Genomic DNA, 22,052 nt, shown 5'->3' with positions numbered 1-22,052 from the left:
CCTGAACACAGGACAGTCACAACAAGATCACCTGAACACAGGACAGTCACAACTAGATCACCTGAACACAGGACAGTCACAACTAGATCACCTGAACACAGGACAGTCACAACTAGAGCACCTGAACACAGGACAGTCACAACAAGATCACCTGAACACAGGACAGTCACAACTAGATCACCTGAACACAGGACAGTCACAACTAGATCACCTGAACACAGGACAGTCACAACTAGATCACCTGAACACAGGACAGTCACAACAAGATCACCTGAACACAGGATAGCCACAACTAGATCACATGAACACAGGACAGTCACAACTATTATTACTTTAGGCCCAGATTCAATCCGGACAGCTGAAGATCCACGTTATAGCGTGATTGATGTTTAAAGGTCATTCACGATTGATCCAACATATGCCGGGTTTACTGTGAATTGCGTTCTAAAAGATGCAAAGCCCGAAACGGAGCGATGGGATTGGATTGAATTTAGCCCCAAGTAGTAGTCTGCTGTTGTGTTTACGAACAGACTTATGAGTGCATAAAGTACTGCATTTGCATGTGATCACTCCCGTAGTGCATTTAAAAAGTCTAGCATAGGCTGCATACAAGCAGTCATATGAAGTCTAACTAACTCTAAACCATCTCCCCCCCCCCAGAATTCATCGAGGGAGTCTCACAGTTCAGTGTCAAGGGGGACAAGGAGTCAAAGCTTCGGTGTAAGTAGACAAATCTACTGCAAATCCATCTCCGCTACTTCCTCTCCATCTACACACCGTTTCACCATATACAACGATGTGTACTACAAAGACAAAACCAAAAGCGCCATGTGGTTGTTTATTCTGTATTTACACACGTTCCTGCTTCCTTCCCCTCCTCCAGTCGCCACAGTAGAAACAGAATGCCTGAAGGTTAATGATGAGGCGTTCTCCGAAACACCAAAACAAAGCTCTGTGTTCAAACCACTGTTGTCTATTTACACGCGCATTCCTGCGCACTCCCTTCTACACCTCTTTCTCCCATCCTCTCCACCCCTCCCTCTACCTCCCCCCTCTCCACCCCTCTCTAGTTGCCTTCCGGATCTACGACATGGACAAGGATGGCTACATCTCCAACGGAGAGCTCTTCCAGGTGCTGAAGATGATGGTAGGAAACAACCTGAAGGACACCCAGCTGCAGCAGATCGTGGACAAGACCATCATCAACGCAGACAAGGACGGAGACGGCAGGATATCCTTCGAAGAGTTCTGCTTAGTAAGTCTGAGGTCTTACTGTCCGGGGGAACTGTGTTGTCCGGGGGGAACTGTGTTGTCCAGGGGGAACTGTGTTGTCCGGGGGAACTGTGTTGTCTGGGGGGAACTGTGTTGTCTGGGGGAACTGTGTTGTCCGGGGGGAACTGTGTCGTCCGGGGGGAACTGTGTCGTCCGGGGGGAACTGTGTCGTCCGGGGGGAACTGTGTCGTCCGGGGGGAACTGTGTCGTCCGGGGGAACTGTGTCGTCCGGGGGGAAGTGTGTTGTCCGGGGGGAACTGTGTTGTCCGGTGGAACTGTGTTGTCCGGGCTAACTGTGTTGGGGTGGTTAAAGTAAATCTCTTGACATTTTTCCAAAGTTCTGATTGGAGGATTCCTGGTATCTGGAAGGAACAAGCAGGGATAGAGCATGTTCCAGAACTTTGCAACCCTATTCGTGGGGGGGGGGGGGGGGGGTGCTATGGTTACACCTTAGAGATTGGTTAGAGTCATGGTTCACCTTAGAGTCATGGTTCATCCTGCTGTCCACTTCATATGTAAATACTGTATTCTAGTCATGGTTCATCCTGCTGTCCACTTCATATGTATATACTGTATTCTAGTTCATCCTATATAACTACTGTTGTCCACTTCATATGTAAATACTGTATTCTAGTCATGGTTCATCCTGCTGTCCACTTCATATGTAAATACTGTATTCTAGTCATGGTTCATCCTGCTGTCCACTTCATATGTAAATACTGTATTCTAGTCATGGTTCATCCTGTTGTCCACTTCATATGTAAATACTGTATTCTAGTCATGGTTCATCCTGTTGTCCACTTCATATGTAAATACTGTATTCTAGTCATGGTTCATCCTGTTGTCCACTTCATATGTATATACTGTATTCTAGTCATGGTTCATCCTGCTGTCCACTTCACATGTATGTACTGTATTCTAGTCCATCCTATATAACTACTGTTGTCCACTTCATATGTATATACTGTATTCTAGTCCATCCTATATAACTACTGTTGTCCACTTCATATGTATATACTGTATTCTAGTTCATCCTATATAACTACTGTTGTCCACTTCATATGTATATAATATACTGTATTCTAGTTCATCCTATATAGCTACTGTTGTCCACTTCACATGTATGTACTGTATTCTAGTCATGGTTCATCCTGCTGTCCACTTCACATGTATGTACTGTATTCTAGTCATGGTTCATCCTGCTGTCCACTTCATATGTAAATACTGTATTCTAGTCGTGGGATCATTCTTTTTTTACAGTATTTCCCGATCCCTTAATTTTTTCCACATTTTTGTAACGTTACAGCCTTATTCTAAAATTGATTAAATAAATACAAATCCTCACCAATCTACACACAATACCCCATAATGGCAAAATTGATGGGACTATGAGACTCGAAATTGAGCTCAGGTTTCCATTGATCATCCTTGAGATGTTTCTACAACTTGATCGGAGTCCACCTGTGGTAAATTCAATTGATTGGACATGATTTGGAAAGGCACACACCTGTCTATATAAGGTCCCACAGTTGACAGTGCATGTCAGAGCAAAAACCAAGCCGTGAGGTCGAAGAAATGGTCCGTAAAGCTACTAGACAGGATTGTGTCGAGGCACATCAGCATTGAAGGTCCTCAAGAACACAGTGGACTCCATTTTTCTTAAATGGAAGAAGTTTGGAACCACCAAGACTCTTCCTAGAGCTGGCCACCCGGCCAAACTGAGCAATCGTGGGAGAAGGGCATTGGTCAGGGAGGTGACCAGGAACCCGATGGTCACTCTGACAGAGTTCTGTGGAGATGGGAGAACCTTCCAGAAGGACAATCGTCTCTGCAGAACTCCACCATTGGTGGAGTGACCAGAAAGAATGAAGCCACTCCTCAGGAAAAGGCACATGACAGCCCTCTTGGAGTTTGCCAAAAGGCATCTAAAGACTCTCAGACCATGAGAAACAAGATTATCTTGTCTGATGTAACCAAGATTGAACTCTCTGGCCTGAATGCCAAGCGTCACATCTGGAGGAAACCTGGCACCATCCCTACGGTGAAGCAAGGTGGTGGCAGCATCATGCTGTGGGGATGTTTTTCAGCTCAGGGTCTGGGAGACTAGTCAGGAGCAAGGCAAAGATGAACAGGGAAAAGTACAGAGAGATCCTTGATGAAAACCTGCTCCAGAGCGCTCAGAAGCTCAGACTGGGGGCGAAGGTTCACCTTCCAACAGGACAAGTCTTCAGGGACAAGTCTCTGAATGTTCTTAAGTGGCCCAGCCAGAGCCCAGACTTGAAAACCAATCGAACATCTTTGGAGAGACCTGAAAATGGCTGTGCAGCTTCTGCAGAGAAGAATGGGAGAAACTCCCAGCTTGTAGCGTCCTACCCAAGAAGACTCAAGGCTGTAATCACTGCCGAAGGTGCTTCAACAAAGTACTGAGTAACGGGTCTGAATACTTATGTAAATGTGATATTTTTTCTAAATGAGCAAAAATTTGTAAAAGCCTGTTTTTGCTTTGTCATTATGGGGTATTGTGTGTAGATTGACGAGGGGGAAAAACTTATTTAGTGTAACATTAGAAGTGCTATGTGTAGATGACATGACTCGAGCCAGTTTCTATCTGAAAGGTCTGTATTCTTTTTTCTTTTTTTTGTTAAATTTTACCCCTTTTTCTCCCCAATTTTGTGGTATCCAATTGTTAGTAGTTACGATCTTGTCTCATCGTTACAACCCGTACGGGCTCGGGAGAGACAAAGGTCGAGAGCCATGCGTCCTCCGATACACAACCCAACAAAGCCTCACTGCTTCTTAACACAGCGCGCATCCAACCCGGAAGCCAGCCGCACCAACGTGTCGGAGGAAACACCGTGCACCTGGCGACCTGGTTAGCGTGCACTGCGCCCGGCCCGCCAACAGGAGTCGCTAGTGCGAGATAAGGATATCCCTACCGGCCTAACCCGGACGACGCTAGGCCAATTGTGCGTTGCCCCATGGACCTCCCAGTTGCGGCCGGCTGCTACAGAGCCTGGGCGCGAACCGAAAGTCTCTGGTGGCACAGCCATAGACCACTGCGCCACCCGGGAGGCCCAGTGAAAGGTCTATATTCTGTTTCACTCTCCTGAATGAGCCATATTTGGCACGTTTCTCTAAAGCCTTCAACTAAAATGCTCTGTCCATGTGTGAGTATTATTTTTGGTTTGAGCTGGTTGGTTTGAGCTGATTGGACCATGGTTATAATTGGTTTGAGCTGATTGGAACATGGTTATGATTGGTTTGAGCTGATTGGACCATGGTTATAATTGGTTTGAGCTGATTGGACCATGGTTATAATTGGTTTGAGCTGATTGGACCATGGTTATAATTGGTTTGAGCTGGTTGGATCATGGTTATAATTGGTTTGAGCTGATTGGACCATGGTTATAATTGGTTTGAGCTGATTGGACCATGGTTATAATTGGTTTGAGCTGATTGGACCATGGTTATAATTGGTTTGAGCTGATTGGACCATGGTTATAATTGGTTTGAGCTGATTGGACCATGATTATAATTGGTTTGAGTTGGAGCAGGTTGTTGTGGAGGGATTGTGTGACTTCATTTGAAGAGACTCATTCATAAACATAGCTGAGAGTGCAGGACAGTATTAAAGAACATACAAGGGGTTAACAGCATACAGTAGTTATACTAGTATTAAGGAGTTAACAGCATACAGTAGTTATACTAGTATTAAGGGGTTAACAGCATACAGTAGTGATACTAGTATTAAGGGGTTAACAGCATACAGTAGTTATTCTAGTATTAAGGGGTTAACAGCATACAGTAGTGATACTAGTATTAAGGAGTTAACAGCATACAGTAGTGATACTAGTATTAAGGGGTTAACAGCATACAGTAGAGATACTAGTATTACGGAGTTAACAGCATACAGTAGTTATTCTAGTAGTGAGTTGTCTCTCTTAGGTAGAACCATGTTGCCAATAGCGTTAAGAATCAATCTGTTCCAACCTGCTTTTGGAATTAGAATTGGAATTAGAATTGGAACTATAATTTCAACTAGAATTGGAATTAGAATTGTAACTAGAATTGGAATTAGAATTGGAATTGGAATTGGAACTAGAATTTCAACTAGAATTGGAATTAGAATTGGAACTAGAATTGGAACTAGAATTGGAATTAGAATTGAAACTAGAATTGGAACTAGAATTGGAATTAGAATTCGAACTAGAATTGGAATTAGAACTAGAATAACAATTCTAACTCAATACTTGTGTTCCTCCTCTCTTCTCCTAGGTGGTGGGTGGCCTTGACATACACAAAAAGATGGTGGTGGACGTGTGAGCCCATCCCTCCGCTCCTCTCCCCCCCTCGCTTTCTTCTCCGTCTGTCTCTGAAGATCTGCTCAAGACATCTGACAAACGCTCTCTGTGTATTTCAATGGAAGTATTCTCTCTCTCCTTGAAGCCACTTTTTTTTCTTAAGAAACCACGAGCCTCGTGAAGCCAACTGTGTTATTGAACTCCGATCCTCTCAATAACCCGAAGAAAGACAAGATAGTCTTGTTTGTAAAGAACATCCCAGTTCAATGGAGGAGGGAGGGGGAGAAATGTTTGCTTGTTTATATTTAGTTCATTTTTTTCTTTATTTTTTTTTAAAATATTTATTTTCGTTCTGGTGTCTTTTTTTTTTTTTAAATACACAAATACTCATGTAATATCTATAATGGCTCTCTCGTGGTTAAATGTGACGTTATCTGAGGTGTTACATTAAATACAAAAAATACTTGATTTCAGTTACAATTGAAAAAAGTAGGGTGTGAAGTGCCAACCAGGACATACCCAGAAACCAGCTGATATTGTTATTACTATGAACTATCCACGTCGCTGTCAGTGATGGATGACTAGTGTGTGTGATACGTCAAGCGTTCCCTACGTCATCACATGATGACTAGTGTGTGATACGTCAAGCGTTCCTACATCGTCACATGATGGCTGGATGCACGTTTTATTTTCACAAATAAACAGCCATTTATTTTGTTCCATTTCCATCCTCTTGAGCAAGTTGTGATTAGATCAGTTAAACTTCCAATCACATGAAACATACAATATAATGTTATTGTAACATGAGTGTTTTATTTATAGTTACTTATATTGTCGGAAATTATTATTCTGTTTCTTGTCAGACTTTCTGGAAGAAAAAAACAACGAAACGTCAAGTAGAGATACATGCCAAGAAAGTGTTTTTGTCATTTATTGACTTTGATGACATGTTTTTACGTTGAACAGTCTGTATCGGTCTACATAACAGTCACCCAATCCAAAGTAACAGGTAGCCTGGCAGTTAGAGGTTAGCCAGCATCCAGAGGGTTGCCAGTTTGAAACCCGAGGTCGGATGGGAAAAATCGTTTGGGAAGTGAACAGGCAACGAGATGGTTGTTGGTATCACATCCTAGATGCCATTGCCTGCCGTTGTGATCTTGAGCAAGGCACTTAACCCCGTACAGCAACTGTTCCACGGGCTCGGTGGTAAGGCTGCTCCAACCTGTGTGTGCGTCTTTCGGAGGGTTTTGGAATAGTCACGTTTCAGTTGCACCTTGAATAAAGTGGCCTAGAGCGCATCACTCAAGTTGAAGAATCTCTCTTCAAGTCATGGAGCGCATCTATGAAAATCTATTGTATTACATTTTGAAGTGAAGTTTGGAGGAATATCCTGAGCCTAATGACATCGAGATTGAAAAAAAATTCTCGACATAGATTGTAAATGTCAGTGTGTTTTTGAGACAACATGTAAGGGATTATCAACAAGATGCGTTCTATGGACAATAATGCACGACGTGGAAGATAATGCACGACGTCGAAGGTGTGTTCCACGACGCGCTAGCGGAGCGAAACTAACCTTCCACTGAATTGCACTATTTCCCAGAGAGCCTGAGTTGATTATTCCTTTTATACCACAGCTATAAATTAAACACGTTTGCCGCTAGAAATGTGTTAATTTGCAAAGTAGCTAGAAAGTTGCCACGGGAACCAAACAAACAGACTTGCTAGTTTAGTTATTAAGCAAACCATCGGTCCAAGCTTGCTATAATGAAAATCTAATTCAAAAATGCAGTTTTTCAAATATACTTTTGTTTTTAAAAGCAGCTTAAACATATAACATGTAAGAATGAACTATAGCCATTGAATTCTACCGTGCTGAAATACTGTGTGTTATAGGGAAATAATGCACGCTCTGGAATGCCCTTCAAGCCAATCAGAAACAGAGTATCCAACAATGCCATGGTATAAATAATGTTAAGGCATCGTATTGAGACTCAACTGTAGGCCGCATTGTTAGTTTTGTAACCAATAGACACTGAGTGTACAAAACATTAAGAACACCATCCTAATATTGAGTTGCACCCACCCCCAATCCTTTGCCCTCAAAACAGCCACAATTCATCGGGGTATGGACTCTACAAGGTGTTGAAAGTGTTCCACAGGGAGGCTGGTCTTAACTCTGTTGTCTTGCCCATTCACCATCTGTCTGAATCTGCACACACACCCAATCTGTATAAATTGTATCAGGGCTTAAAAATAATTATTTAACCTGCCCTTCATCTATACTGATTTTTATTTAACTAGGCAAGTCAGTTAAGAACAAATTCTTATTTTACAATGACGGCCTACGCCGGGACAAACCCTCCCCTAACCCGGACGACGCTGTGCCAATTGTGTGCCTCCCGATCACGGGCGGTTATGATACAGCCCGAGATCAAACCCAGGTCTGTAGTGATGCCTCTAGCACTGAGATGCAGTGCATTAGACCGCTGCGCCACTCGGAAGTAGATTTAATAATCGACTTCATACCCTTCACCTGGATTCACCTGGTCAGCCTACGTCAACGGATAGAGTAAGTAGATGTTCCTAATGTTTTGTCCACTCAGTGTATACACGGTGTATACTAGATTAGGTAAATGTTATCAATGTGCAAATGGGATGGTGTATATTTTAATGTTTCTTCTTTCACCGCTTGTTTTCCTATCACGAATGCCTCATCGTTCTTCTCCCTCTGCGGTATTAAAAGCAGGGAGATTAACACAAGCATTTACCAAACTACCGTATTTAAAGGGGAGGTGGGCATCCCTGGCAAAATGTAATAACAAAATGGTGTGTCGGGTTGGCTTTGAGTGACCTGATAGGTTGGTTTGGACACCAGTGATTTGTTGTCGGGTTGGCTTTGAGTGACCTGATAGGTTGGTTTGGACACCAGTGATTGTTGTCGGGTTGGCTTTGAGTGACCTGATAGGTGGGTTTGGACACCAGTGATTTGTTGTCGGGTTGGCTTTGAGTGACCTGATAGGTGGGTTTGGACACCAGTGATTTGTTGTCGGGTTGGCTTTGAGTGACCTGATAGGTGGGTTTGGACACCAGTGATTTGTTGTCGGGTTGGCTTTGAGTGACCTGATAGGTGGGTTTGGACACCAGTGATTTGTTGTCGGGTTGGCTTTGAGTGACCTGATAGGTGGGTTTGGACACCAGTGATTTGTTGTCGGGTTGGCTTTGAGTGACCTGATAGGTGGGTTTGGACACCAGTGATTTGTTGTCGGGTTGGCTTTGAGTGACCTGATAGGTGGGTTTGGACACCAGTGATTTGGTGTCGGGTTGGCTTTGAGTGACCTGATAGGTTGGTTTGGACACCAGTTATTTGTTGTCGGGTTGGCTTTGAGTGACCTGATTTCCAGGTTTGGACACCAGTGATTTGTTGTCGGGTTGGCTTTGAGTGACCTCATTTCCTGGTTTGGACACAAGTGATTTGTTGTCGGGTTGGCTTTAAGTGACCTCATTTCCTGGTTTGGACACAAGTGATTTGGTGTCGGGTTGGCTTTGAATGACCTCATTTCCTGGTTTGGACACCAGTGATTTGTTGTCGGGTTGGCTTTGAGTGACCTCATTTCCTGGTTCGGACACCAGTGATTTTAGTGAGAAACATTGAGTTGGAGAGTCATCGGATGTGTATCAAACGGCACCCTATTCCCTATGTAGTGCACTACTTTTGACCAGGCCTCATAGGACTCTGGTCAAAACGCCTCCCATTTGCTTGCAGGATTTTGGTTGCGCATGTAGATGATCCATTTAAATAATCCTCTTGTTAATTAACACATGAATGGTGATGTTAGTAATTGTGATATTTAATAATCTACTGGTGGCTAAAGTATGGATATGTTCGCATTATGAGCAGTAATCCAAACAAACTGAACTATTTAGGTGTTTAGTATTTTCCTCCCGGATCAACGAGATGATTCTTCTTTTTTTTCCCCCCCAGTAAAAGGTCTGTTTCCTGCGTCAACTGCTACACACTGCACTCTGCTTTCACGGGGAGATATGATGCTGTTGGTTTTTGTATATATGTATTTATGCAGATCCATCTTTCTGTTCTGTTGTCCTTATAGTTCCAGACTGATCCTTAGTTTTGTAACTGCTACTTTTTCTATTTTCTTTGAAGTTTTATTTGGTGTTTTTTATTTTAGTATGTGGAAAAGGAAAATGGTTTAAGTTTGAGATTTATTTTTCCCCTTTTCTCTGCATTCTGCATCTGATGCTGTGAGACTGTTGGAAACGTGATACTGAATGACAATAACAAATAAAGACACTTTGAAACATTGTAAGTATTGGCTTTGTGTGATCACTTTGTTTCCCTGGTGTGTAGGGGGGGGGGGGGGTCTGTTTCCCCGGTGGGGGGGGGGGGGGTTCTGTTTCCCTGGTGTGTAGGGAGGGGGGGTTCTGTTTCCCTGGTTTGTAGGGGGGGGGGGGTTCTGTTTCCCTGGTGTGTAGGGGGGGGGGGGGTTCTGTTTCCCTGGTGTGTAGGGGGGGGGGGGGGGTTCTGTTTCCCTGGTGTGTAGGGGGGGGGGGGGGGGTTCTGTTTCCCTGGTGTGTAGGGGGGGGTTCTGTTTCCCTGGTGTGTAGGGGGGGGGTTCTGTTTCCCTGGTGTGTATGGGGGGGTTCTGTTTCCCTGGTGTGTAGGGGGGGGGTTCTGTTTCCCCGGTGGGGGGGGGGGGGTTCTGTTTCCCTGGTGTGTAGGGGGGGGGGGGGGGGGTTCTGTTTCCCTGGTGTGTAGGGGGGGGGGGGGGTCTGTTTCCCCGGTGGGGGGGGGGGGGTTCTGTTTCCCTGGTGTGTAGGGGGGGGGGGGGGGGTTCTGTTTCCCTGGTGTGTAGGGGGGGGGGGGGGGTTCTGTTTCCCTGGTGTGTAGGGGGGGGGGTTCTGTTTCCCTGGTTTGTAGGGGGGGGGGGGGGTTCTGTTTCCCTGGTGTGTAGGGGGGGGGGGGGGGGTTCTGTTTCCCTGGTGTGTAGGGGGGGGGGGGTTCTGTTTCCCTGGTGTGTAGGGGGGGGGGGGGGTTCTGTTTCCCTGGTGTGTAGGGGGGGGTTCTGTTTCCCTGGTGTGTAGGGGGGGGGTTCTGTTTCCCTGGTGTGTAGGGGGGGGTTCTGTTTCCCTGGTGTGTAGGGGGGGGGTTCTGTTTCCCCGGTGTGGGGGGGGGGGGGGGTCTGTTTCCCTGGTGTGTAGGGGGGGGGGTTCTGTTTCCCCGGTGGGGGGGGGTTCTGTTTCCCTGGTGTGTAGGGGGGGGTTCTGTTTCCCTGGTGTGTAGGGGGGGGGGTTCTGTTTCCCTGGTGTGTAGGGGGGGGGGGGGTTCTGTTTCCCTGGTGTGTAGGGGGGGGTTCTGTTTCCCTGGTGTGTAGGGGGGGGGTTCTGTTTCCCCGGTGGGGGGGGGGGGTTTGTTTCCCTGGTGTGTAGGGGGGGGGGGTTCTGTTTCCCCGGTGGGGGGGGTTCTGTTTCCCTGGTGTGTAGGGGGGGGTTCTGTTTCCCTGGTGTGTTGGGGGGGGGTTCTGTTTCCCTGGTGTGTAGGGGGGGGGGGGGGGGGGTTCTGTTTCCCTGGTGTGTAGGGGGGGGGGGGTTCTGTTTCCCTGGTGTGTAGGGGGGGGTTCTGTTTCCCTGGTGTGTAGGGGGGGGGTTCTGTTTCCCTGGTGTGTAGGGGGGGGGGGGTTCTGTTTCCCTGGTGTGTAGGGGGGGGGGGGGGGGGTTCTGTTTCCCTGGTGTGTAGGGGGGGGGGGGGGGGTTCTGTTTCCCTGGTGTGTAGGGGGGGGGGGGGGGGGGGGGTTCTGTTTCCCTGGTGTGTAGGGGGGGGGTTCTGTTTCCCTGGTGTGTAGGGGGGGGGGGGGTTCTGTTTCCCTGGTGTGTAGGGGGGGGGTTCTGTTTCCCTGGTGTGTAGGGGGGGGTTCTGTTTCCCTGGTGTGTAGGGGGGGGGGTTCTGTTTCCCCGGTGGGGGGGGGGGTTCTGTTTCCCTGGTGTGTAGGGGGGGGGTTCTGTTTCCCCGGTGGGGGGGGTTCTGTTTCCCTGGTGTGTAGGGGGGGGGGGTTCTGTTTCCCTGGTGTGTAGGGGGGGGTTCTGTTTTCCTGGTGTGTAGGGGGGGGGGGGGGTTCTGTTTCCCTGGTGTGTAGGGGGGGGTTCTGTTTCCCTGGTGTGTAGGGGGGGGGTTCTGTTTCCCCGGTGGGGGGGGGGGTTCTGTTTCCCTGGTGTGTAGGGGGGGGGGGTTCTGTTTCCCCGGTGGGGGGGGGGGGTTCTGTTTCCCTGGTGTGTAGGGGGGGTTCTGTTTCCCTGGTGTGTAGGGGGGGGGGGGGGGGTATGTTTCCCTGGTGTGTAGGGGGGGGGGTTCTGTTTCCCTGGTGTGTAGGGGGGGGTTCTGTTTCCCTGGTGTGTAGGGGGGGGTTCTGTTTCCCTGGTGTGTAGGGGGGGGGGGGTTCTGTTTCCCTGGCGTGTAGGGGGGGGTTCTGTTTCCCTGGTGTGTAGGGGGGGGGGTTCTGTTTCCCTGGTGTGTAGGGGGGGGTTCTGTTTCCCTGGTGTGTAGGGGGGGGGGTTCTGTTTCCCTGGTGTGTAGGGGGGGGTTCTGTTTCCCTGGTGTGTAGGGGGGGGGGGTTCTGTTTCCCTGGTGTGTAGGGGGGGTTCTGTTTCCCTGGTGTGTAGGGGGGGGGGTTCTGTTTCCCTGGTGTGTAGGGGGGGGGGTTCTGTTTCCCTGGTGTGTAGGGGGGGTTCTGTTTCCCTGGTGTGTAGGGGGGGGGGGGTTCTGTTTCCCTGGTGTGTAGGGGGGGGGGTTCTGTTTCCCTGGTGTGTAGAGGGGGGTTCTGTTTCCCTGGTGTGTAGGGGGGGGTTCTGTTTCCCTGGTGTGTAGGGGGGGGGGTTCTGTTTCCCTGGTGTGTAGGGGGGGGGTTCTGTTTCCCTGGTGTGTAGGGGGGGGGGGGGGTTCTGTTTCCCTGGTGTGTAGGGGGGGGTTCTGTTTCCCTGGTGTGTAGAGGGGGGGTTCTGTTTCCCTGGTGTGTAGGGGGGGTTCTGTTTCCCTGGTGTGTAGGGGGGGTTCTGTTTCCCTGGTGTGTAGGGGGGGGTTCTGTTTCCCTGGTGTGTAGGGGGGGGGGGTTCTGTTTCCCTGGTGTGTAGGGGGGGTTCTGTTTCCCTGGCGTGATGGTTAATGGGCCAAGATGGCAGACGCTAGTCTCACAAAAAAGTAACAGTTTCACATTACAGTTTTCACATATTTATTAACATTAACTCATATTTGCACGTTGACTTACACTACCGTTCAAAAATGTACTTGTTTTTTTTTTTTTTAAAGCACATTTTTTGTCCATTAAAATAACTTAAAATTGATTAGAGATACAGTGTAGATATTGTTAATGTTGTAAATGACTGTTGTAACTGGAAACGGCTGATTTTTAATGGAATATCTACATAGGCGTACAGAGGCCCATTATCAGCAACCACCACTCCTGTGTTCCACTGGCACGTTGTGTTAGCTAATCCAAGTTTATCATTTTAAAAGGCTAATGGATCATTAGAAAACCCTTTTGCAATTATGTTATCACATGTCATGTTCTGACCCTAGTATTTGTGTTATTTGTTTGTTTGAATGGGTCAGGGCGTGAGTTGGGTGGGCATTCAATGTTTTGTGTTTCTAGGTTGGTTTTCTGTGTTCGGCCTAGTATAGTTCTCAATCAGAGGCAGGTGTCGTTAGTTGTCTCTGATTGAGAATCATACTTAGGTAGCCTGGGTTTCACTGTTGTTTTGTGGGTGATTGTTTCCGTGTCTGTGTTTTACACCACACGGTACTGTTTTCGGTTTTCGTCATTCACGTTAATTTTATTGTTTTGTATGAGTGTTCAGTTTATGTGTTTAATAAACAACCATGGACACTTACCACGCCGCATTTTGGTCCTCCTCTCCTTCAAGGGAAAAAGCCCCTTACAGCACAGCGGAAAACTGTTGTTCTGCCTCCTTTCCCTGCTATCCTCCAGCTAGCTCTGAACTAGTGGTCTCCTCCTTTCCCTGCTATCCTCCAGCTAGCTCTGAACTAGTGGTCTCCTCCTTTCCCTGCTATCCTCCAGCTAGCTCTGAACTAGTGATCTCCTCCTTTCCCTGCTATCCTCCAGCAAGCTCTGAACTAGTGGTCTCCTCCTTTCCCTGCTATCCTCCAGATAGCTCTGAACTAGTGGTCTCCTCCTTTCCCTGCTATCCTCCAGATAGCTCTGAACTAGTGGTCTCCTCCTTTCCCTGCTATCCTCCAGCTAGCCTTGATCTAGTGGTCTCCTCCTTTCCCTGCTATCCTCCAGATAGCTCTGAACTAGTGGTCTCCTCCTTTCCCTGCTATCCTCCAGCTAGCTCTGATCTAGTGGTCTCCTCCTTTCCCTGCTATCCTCCAGATAGCTCTGAACTAGTGGTCTCCTCCTTTCCCTGCTATCCTCCAGCTAGCCTTGATCTAGTGGTCTCCTCTTTCCCTGCTATCCTCCAGCTAGCTCTGATCTAGTGGTCTCCTCCTTTCCCTGCTATCCTCTCGATAGCTCTGAACTAGTGGTCTCCTCATTTCCCTGCTATCCTCCCGATAGCTCTGAACTAGTGGTCTCCTCCTTTCCCTGCTATCCTCTCGATAGCTCTGAACTAGTGGTCTCCTCATTTCCCTGCTATCCTCCCGATAGCTCTGAACTAGTGATCTCCTCCTTTCTCTGCTATCCTCCAGATAGCTCTGAACTAGTGGTCTCCTCCTTTCCCTGCTATCCTCCAGATAGCTCTGAACTAGTGGTCTCCTCCTTTCCCTGCTATCCTCCAGGAACCTGGAGGTGTCTGATGTGTCTGTCCGTCTCTGTAGGAACCTGGAGGTGCCTGATGTGTCTGTCCGTCTCTGTAGGAACCTGGAGGTGCCTGATGTGTCTGTCTGTCTCTGTAGGAACCTGGAGGTGCCTGATGTGTCTGTCTGTCTCTGTAGGAACCTGGAGGTGCCTGATGTGTCTGTCCGTCTCTATAGGAACCTGGAGGTGCCTGATGTGTCTGTCCGTCTCTATAGGAACCTGGAGGTGCCTGATGTGTCTGTCTGTCTCTGTAGGAACCTGGAGGTGCCTGATGTGTCTGTCCGTCTCTATAGGAACCTGGAGGTGCCTGATGTGTCTGTCCGTCTCTATAGGAACCTGGAGGTGCCTGATGTGTCTGTCCGTCTCTGTAGGAACCATAGGAGTAAAGCAGGAAGTAAAAGCAGGAAGTGTACCCATAAATCTGTGCTGTGATTTGTTGATTCAACTCAACTGACATTACAAAAAATACATTCCATTGCATGAGCCTCATCGGTTAACATCATTTGAATGAACATTCTACATCACCATGGAAATGATTACATCACAATACCAGGCAGCCATTGCCAGTGTCCCCATGAGTTTACCTGCCAAATTTCCAGGGTTAGAGTTTCCAAGCCCATTCTATTCATCGTTTGCTACAACGCCTTGCTTGTTTCAGCTAGGGGCAACAAAGTTTCATCACATTGTTAGGAGTACATTTTATCACAAATATGGACTCGACCGCACGAATGCCCGGCCGTCCTGTCATCATCAGTCAGCTGTTCATAAATAGTGTTTTTTTTAATGACAGTCTTCTTCCATAGCGGTCGGTTGTACGGTAATTGTACCAGCCCTAAACACATACTCTGCTGTTATATCACGTGTGCATTGATATCCAAGGGGGAAAAAACATTCATTGTTTGTAGTAGGCCTAAATTCTGTGTTGTATTTATCGCAAACCGACGTGGCCATTTCACCAAGTACTGATTCCAGCTTTAAGCCCAGTTCTATACTGAAATGCACTTTCAATTGGGATTTTAGTTGAGAAGTAGGCTTCATCTGGGTCCAGGAAACCAGGAGAATGATGTGGTAGTGGTGTTTAGCTGCTCCTTTCCTGTTTAGAGAATGATGTGGTAGTGGTGTTTAGCTGCTCCTTTCCTGTTTAGAGAATGATATGGTAGTGGTCTTTAGCTGTTCATTTCCTGTTTAGAGAATGATATGGTAGTGGTCTTTAGCTGTTCATTTCCTGTTTAGAGAATGATATGGTAGTGGTGTTTAGCTGCTCCTTTCCTGTTTAGAGAATGATATGGTAGTGGTGTTTAGCTTCTCATTTCCTGTTTAGAGAATGATATGGTAGTGGTCTTTAGCTGTTCATTTCCTGTTTAGAGAATGATATGGTAGTGGTGTTTAGCTGCTCATTTCCTGTTTAGAGAATGATATGGTAGTGGTGTTTAGCTGCTCCTTTCCTGTTTAGAGAATGATATGGTAGTGGTGTTTAGCTTCTCATTTCCTGTTTAGAGAATGATATGGTAGTGGTCTTTAGCTGTTCATTTCCTGTTTAGAGAATTATATGGTAGTGGTCTTTAGCTGGTCATTTCCTGTGACCTTGTGCTCCTATCAATACTAGGAGCACAAAGTAACTGCTATCTGCTACCTGCACATGGTGACCCTGTGAGCACATGGTGACCCTGTGAGCACATGGTGACCCTGTGAGCACATGGTGACCCTGTGATGACCCTGTGAGCACATGGTGACCCTGTGATGACACTGTGAACACATGGCGACCCTGTAAACGCATGGCGACCCTGTGAACACATGGCGACCCTGTGATGACCCTGTAAACACATGGCGACCCTGTGATGACCCTGTGAACACATGGCGACCCTGTGAACACATGGCGACCCTGTGAACACATGGCGACCCTGTGAACACATGGCGACCCTGTGAACCCTGTGAACACATGGCGACCCTGTGAACACATGGCGACCCTGTGAACACATGGCGACCCTGTGAACCCTGTGAACACATGGTGACCCTGTGAGCAGCTAACCTTGACAGTCAGATAGTTGTTTTTTTTACCTCGACATCAGACATTTTGTTTTGCGTGGATAAATTATGGTGTTTCATGCTCTTTCTGTAATCTGCAAGAGCCCATATTTTCCCCTTTCAACACACCGAGTACGTTTACATGCGTAGTAATACTGTTGCTATAATCAAACTGATTATGACAGTAGGCATTATGACAGATTAGGCAATATTCATGTGAACACTTTACTGTGCGTATCTTAAATCGCCGTGAGGTCATAATCGGAGTAAGCATACAATGATTTAAAACACCTGGTTTTCTGAGCAATCTTTATTTTCTTTACATGTCCTAATTATTGCCTTTATCTGCTTTCCAGCGTTGTATTTTATTTTATTTATTTATATTTATTTATATATTTACATGTATTTATATTTATTTATATTTATTTATTTACATTTATATTTATTTATTTATTTACATGTATTTATATTTATTTATATTTATTTATTTACATTTATATTTATTTATTTATATTTATTTATTTATATTTATTTATATATTTACATGTATTTATATTTATTTATATTTATTTATTTACATTTATATTTATTTATTTATATTTATTTATTTACATTTATATTTATTTATTTATATTTATTTATTTATATTTATTTATTTATTTACATGTAGTTATATTTAATTATATTTATTTATTTACATTTCTATTTATTTAATTTATTTTTATTTATTTATTTTTCTTTATTTATTTACATTTATATTTATTTATTTATTTGATCTGTGCGCGCGCCTAAAAGCTTTTATATGTCCGAACTCAGAATCAGCTTCCCAAAAAAATAACATGGTCGCTGTAGTAGAATGGTTGATTTGATTGCCGATTTTATCAGAGTGCCATCAGGTAGCCTGATTTCAGATGTGTCCATGTAAACAGGATTATTAGGGAAATCGTCCTTCTTGCAAAACCTGTAAACGTTTTAATCAAACTATTATATTAATCTGACTTTCCACAATAATCGCATTGTGTGCATGTAACCGTACTCACTGAGACCCAATATTTTAATATATTTCATGTATACTTAAATATACTACAAATTAATAGAATATACTTCAAATATGAGATATACTAGAAAAGTACATCTTTATTAAGTATACTATACACATACTATAATTTCACCTCAATACACTTATGAAGTGTACTTTAAATGAGTGGTTTTTTTTTCTCAGTATTTTAGTTTTTACTATATGTTCACTGTAATTCCACTTCAACACACTCTGATGACTTCAGTAACGTAGCTCTAGGAGCTGAAGGTAGCTCTAGGAAGGTAGCTCTAGGAAGGTAGCTCTAGGAAGGTAATTCTAGGAAGGTAGTTCTAGGAAGGTAGTTCTAGGAAGGTAATTCTAGGAAGGTAGCTCTAGGAAGGTAATTCTAGGAAGGTAGTTCTAGGAAGGTAGTTCTAGGAAGGTAGTTCTAGGAAGGTAGTTCTAGGAAGGTAGTTATAGGAAGGTAGCTCTAGGAAGGTAGTTCTAGGAAGGTAGTTCCAGGAAGGTAGTTCTAGGAAGGTAGTTCTAGGAAGGTAGTTCTAGGAAGGTAGTTCTAGGATGGTAGTTCTAGGAATGTAGTTCTAGGAATGTAGTTATAGGAAGGTAGTTCTAGGAAGGTAGTTATAGGAAGGTAGTTCTAGGAAGGTAGTTCTAGGAAGATAGTTCTAGGAAGGTAGTTCTAGGAAGGTAGTTCTGGGAAGGTAGTTATAGGAAGGTAGTTCTAGGAAGGTAGTTCTAGGAAGGTAGTTCTAGGAGCTGAAGGTAGTTCTAGGAAGGTAGTTCTAGGAAGGTAGTACTAGGAAGGTAGTTCTAGGAGCTGAAGGTAGTTCTAGGAAGGTAGTTCTAGGAAGGTAGTTCTAGGAAGGTTGTTCTAGGATGTCTCGGCTGTCCACTCCACCCACAACTTAAGTGTTATATTCTCCTGTACCTGTCTGGCAGGTATGCCACGTGGGAGTTGGACAGGAAGGATATATCAACATGAACAAGCTACTGGCCACTCCGTTGGAGGGGAAATTCCACGTGGATGAAATGAGGACCCACCACCCTACCAAGGGCTTCCGACTCCCGTTTCACGAAAAGGTAATTAGCCCAATAGAAAAGGTAGATGGGAGACTTCGGCTCCCGTCGACAGAAAACGTGTCAACAAGTTATTTTTCATCCTCCGGTGGTGATGAGTCCGTTGTGGAGACGGGGGGGGAAGGTCAGTTGGATGTTTTCACAGCTGGATTTGTTTGGCGGCCATGTTTGTTTAACACACTCTTGGCCGTGAAGCTGCCTGACAAAGACCCACACCGAGCCCGGTGGAGAGGGAGAGTGTGGCTTTTTCCAATCGTGCCCCCGTGAAATAAAAAACGCACTTTATTCCCAACATAGTGCACTACTTTGGAGCCTTATGGGCCCTGATCAAAATTAGTACACTTTATAAGGAATAGTGTGACATTTAGCACGCAGACCTGGCCTCGTTCGTCCTCGTTTTGTGGTCTGGGGGGCGATCAGGGTGGGGGCATTGCTCATCAAATGTTTGTGTAATTCATTGAGCGATCAACTGTCGTCCCATAAATATGTCTAACCTCATTTCGGAGGGAATTTTTTTTAAAGGTTGGAAGGTGGAAGCGTTTTTCAATCCACTTAAGATTTTTTGTGTTTCTTTTAAAAAGCTATTTTCTAGTTTCCTCCTTTCCTCTGATCAAAGTTGTAGGGTTGTACATCTACAACAGTCATTCGAACATTACTAACCGTTGACTGAATATGCAACTAGACTTTTGGTTTGTGTGATTTCTAGGGAGTAAGAAGCATGCTTGTCCAGTCGGTCAGCTAATCATTGTGCGATACCCCGGTGAACATGCATTCATAGATAGAGAATCACCACCCATTAACTTGAATGAGGATACATTTTTTAATGAATTGTATTTCTATTGCTTGCAATATCATTTAAACATGTTGAAGTACATAGTTTTGTATGTTATTGATTCTTTCCAGGCCCATAAATTGACTATCTGGCAAGTGAGACATCTGCGCCAGGACAGAGACATTTTCCCCCAGAACAGAGACATCTTCCCCGAGAACAGAGACATTTTCCCCCAGAACAGAGACATCTTCCCCCAGAACAGAGACATCTTCCCCCAGAACAGAGACATCTTCCCCCAGAACAGAGACATCTTCCCCCAGGACAGAGACATCTTCCCCCAGAAAAGAGACATCTTCCCCCAGAAAAGAGACATCTTCCCCCAGAACAGAGACATCTTCCCCCAGAACAGAGACATCTTCCCCAGAACAGAGACATCTTCCCCAGAACAGAGACATCTTCCCCAGAACAGAGACATCTTCCCACCAGAACAGAGACATCTTCCCCCAGAACAGATTCATCTTACCCCAGGACAGAGACATCTTCCCCCAGAACAGAGACATCTTCCCCAGAACAGAGACATCTTCCCCCAGAACAGAGACATCTTCCCCAGGACAGAGACATCTTCCCCCAGAAAAGAGACATCTTCCCCCAGAACAGAGACATCTTCCCCCAGAACAGAGACATCTTCCCCCAGAACAGAGACATCTTCCCCAGAACAGAGACATCTTCCCACCAGAACAGAGACATCTTCCCCCAGAACAGATTCATCTTCCCCCAGGACAGAGACATCTTCCCCCAGAACAGAGACATCTTCCCCAGAACAGAGACATCTTCCCCCAGAACAGAGACATCTTCCCCAGAACAGAGACATCTTCCCCCAGAACAGAGACATCTACCCCAGAACAGAGACATCTTCCCCCAGGACAGAGACATCTTCCCCCAGAACAGAGACATCTTCCCCCAGAACAGAGACATCTTCCCCCAGAACAGAGACATCTTCCCCCAGAACAGAGACATCTTCCCCCAGGACAGAGACATCTTCCCCCAGAACAGAGACATCTTCCCCAGAACAGAGACATCTTCCCCCAGAACATAGACATCTTCCCCCAGAACAGAGACATCTACCCCAGAACAGATGTAGACCGCATTATCTACCAAGAGAATTCTCTTCGATTATAATCACAGCCGTATATATCCCCCCCCAAGCAGACACATCGATGGCTCTGAACAAACTTTATTTAACTCTCTGCAAACTGGAAACCATTTATCCGGAGGCTGCATTCATTGTAGCTGGGGATTTTAACAAGGCTAATCTGAAAACAAGACTCCCTAAATTTTATCAGCATATTGATTGCGCAACCAGGGGTGGAAAGACCTTGGATCATTGTTACTCTAACTTCCGCGACGCATATAAGGCCCTGCCCCACCCCCCTTTCGGAAAAGCTGACCACGACTCCATTTTGTTGATCCCTGCCTACAGACAGAAACTAAAACAAGAGGCTCCCACGCTGAGGTCTGTCCAACGCTGGTCCGACCAAGCTGACTCCACACTCCAAGACTGCTTCCATCACGTGGACTGGGAGATGTTTCGTATTGCGTCAGATAACAACATTGACGAATACGCTGATTTGGTGTGCGAGTTCATTAGAACGTGCGTTGAAGATGTCGTTCCCATAGCAACGATTAAAACATTCCCTAACCAGAAACTGTGGATTGATGGCAGCATTCGTGTGAAACTGAAAGCGCGAACCACTGCTTTTAATCAGGGCAAGGTGTCTGGTAACATGACCGAATACAAACAGTGCAGCTATTCCCTCCGCAAGGCTATCAAACAAGCTAAGTGCCAGCACAGAGACAAAGTAGAATCTCAATTCAACGGCTCAGACACAAGAGGCATGTGGCAGGGTCTACAGTCAATCACAGACTACAGGAAGAAATCCAGCCCAGTCACGGACCAGGATGTCTTGCTCCCAGGCAGACTAAATAACTTTTTTGCCCGCTTTGAGGACAATACAGTGCCACTGACACGGCCTGCAACGAAAACATGCGGTCTCTCCTTCACTGCAGCCGAGGTGAGTAAGACATTTAAACGTGTTAACCCTCGCACGGCTGCAGGCCCAGACGGCATCCAAAGCCGCGCCCTCAGAGCATGCGCAGACCAGCTGGCCGGTGTGTTTACGGACATATTCAATCAATCCCTATACCAGTCTGCTGTTCCCACATGCTTCAAGAGGGCCACCATTGTTCCTGTTCCCAAGAAAGCTAAGGTAACTGAGCTAAACGACTACCGCCCCGTAGCACTCACATTCGTCATCATGAAGTGCTTTGAGAGACTAGTCAAGGACCATATCACCTCCACCCTACCTGACACCCTAGACCCACTCCAACTTGCTTACCGCCCAAATAGGTCCACAGACGATGCAATCTCAACCACACTGCACACTGCCCTAACCCATCTGGACAAGAGGCATACCTATGTGAGAATGCTGTTCATCGACTACAGCTCGGCATTCAACACCATAGTACCCTCCAAGCTCGTCATCAAGCTCGAGACCCTGGGTCTCGACCCCGCCCTGTGCAACTGGGTACTGGACTTCCTGACGGGCCGCCCCCAGGTGGTGAGGGTAGGCAACAACATCTCCTCCCCGCTGATCCTCAACACTGGGGCCCCACAAGGGTGCGTTCTGAGCCCTCTCCTGTACTCCCTGTTCACCCACGACTGTGTGGCCACGCACGCCTCC

At 46.2% G+C, this 22,052-nt stretch overlaps 1 protein-coding gene and 1 long non-coding RNA gene across 3 annotated transcripts in view; one reads left to right on the top strand and one right to left on the bottom strand.

The window, feature by feature from the left end:
• The window catches only part of canb1 (Calcineurin subunit B), a 45,323-nt gene extending 39,022 nt beyond the window's left edge, over positions 1-6,301 (top strand). The window contains exons 3-5 of one of the 2 annotated variants that reach the window (XM_090211857.1): positions 661-720; positions 1,071-1,255; positions 5,548-6,301. In XM_090211857.1, the coding sequence (XP_090067983.1) occupies positions 661-720; positions 1,071-1,255; positions 5,548-5,595 (293 nt within the window). In that variant the 3' untranslated portion in view covers positions 5,596-6,301. 2 annotated transcript variants of the gene reach the window in all.
• LOC118942075 (uncharacterized) overlaps positions 1-22,052 on the bottom strand; it is a 784,985-nt gene that overhangs the window by 279,879 nt on the left and 483,054 nt on the right. The gene's annotated exons all lie outside the window — the stretch shown is intronic.

This window comes from Oncorhynchus mykiss, chromosome 20, assembly GCF_057628025.1.
Source record: "Oncorhynchus mykiss isolate SJ-2025 chromosome 20, ASM5762802v1, whole genome shotgun sequence".
Classification (NCBI taxonomy): domain Eukaryota; kingdom Metazoa; phylum Chordata; class Actinopteri; order Salmoniformes; family Salmonidae; genus Oncorhynchus; species Oncorhynchus mykiss.
Note: the sequence above shows the minus strand (reverse complement) of the source record. Positions and strands in the feature narration are given on the sequence as shown.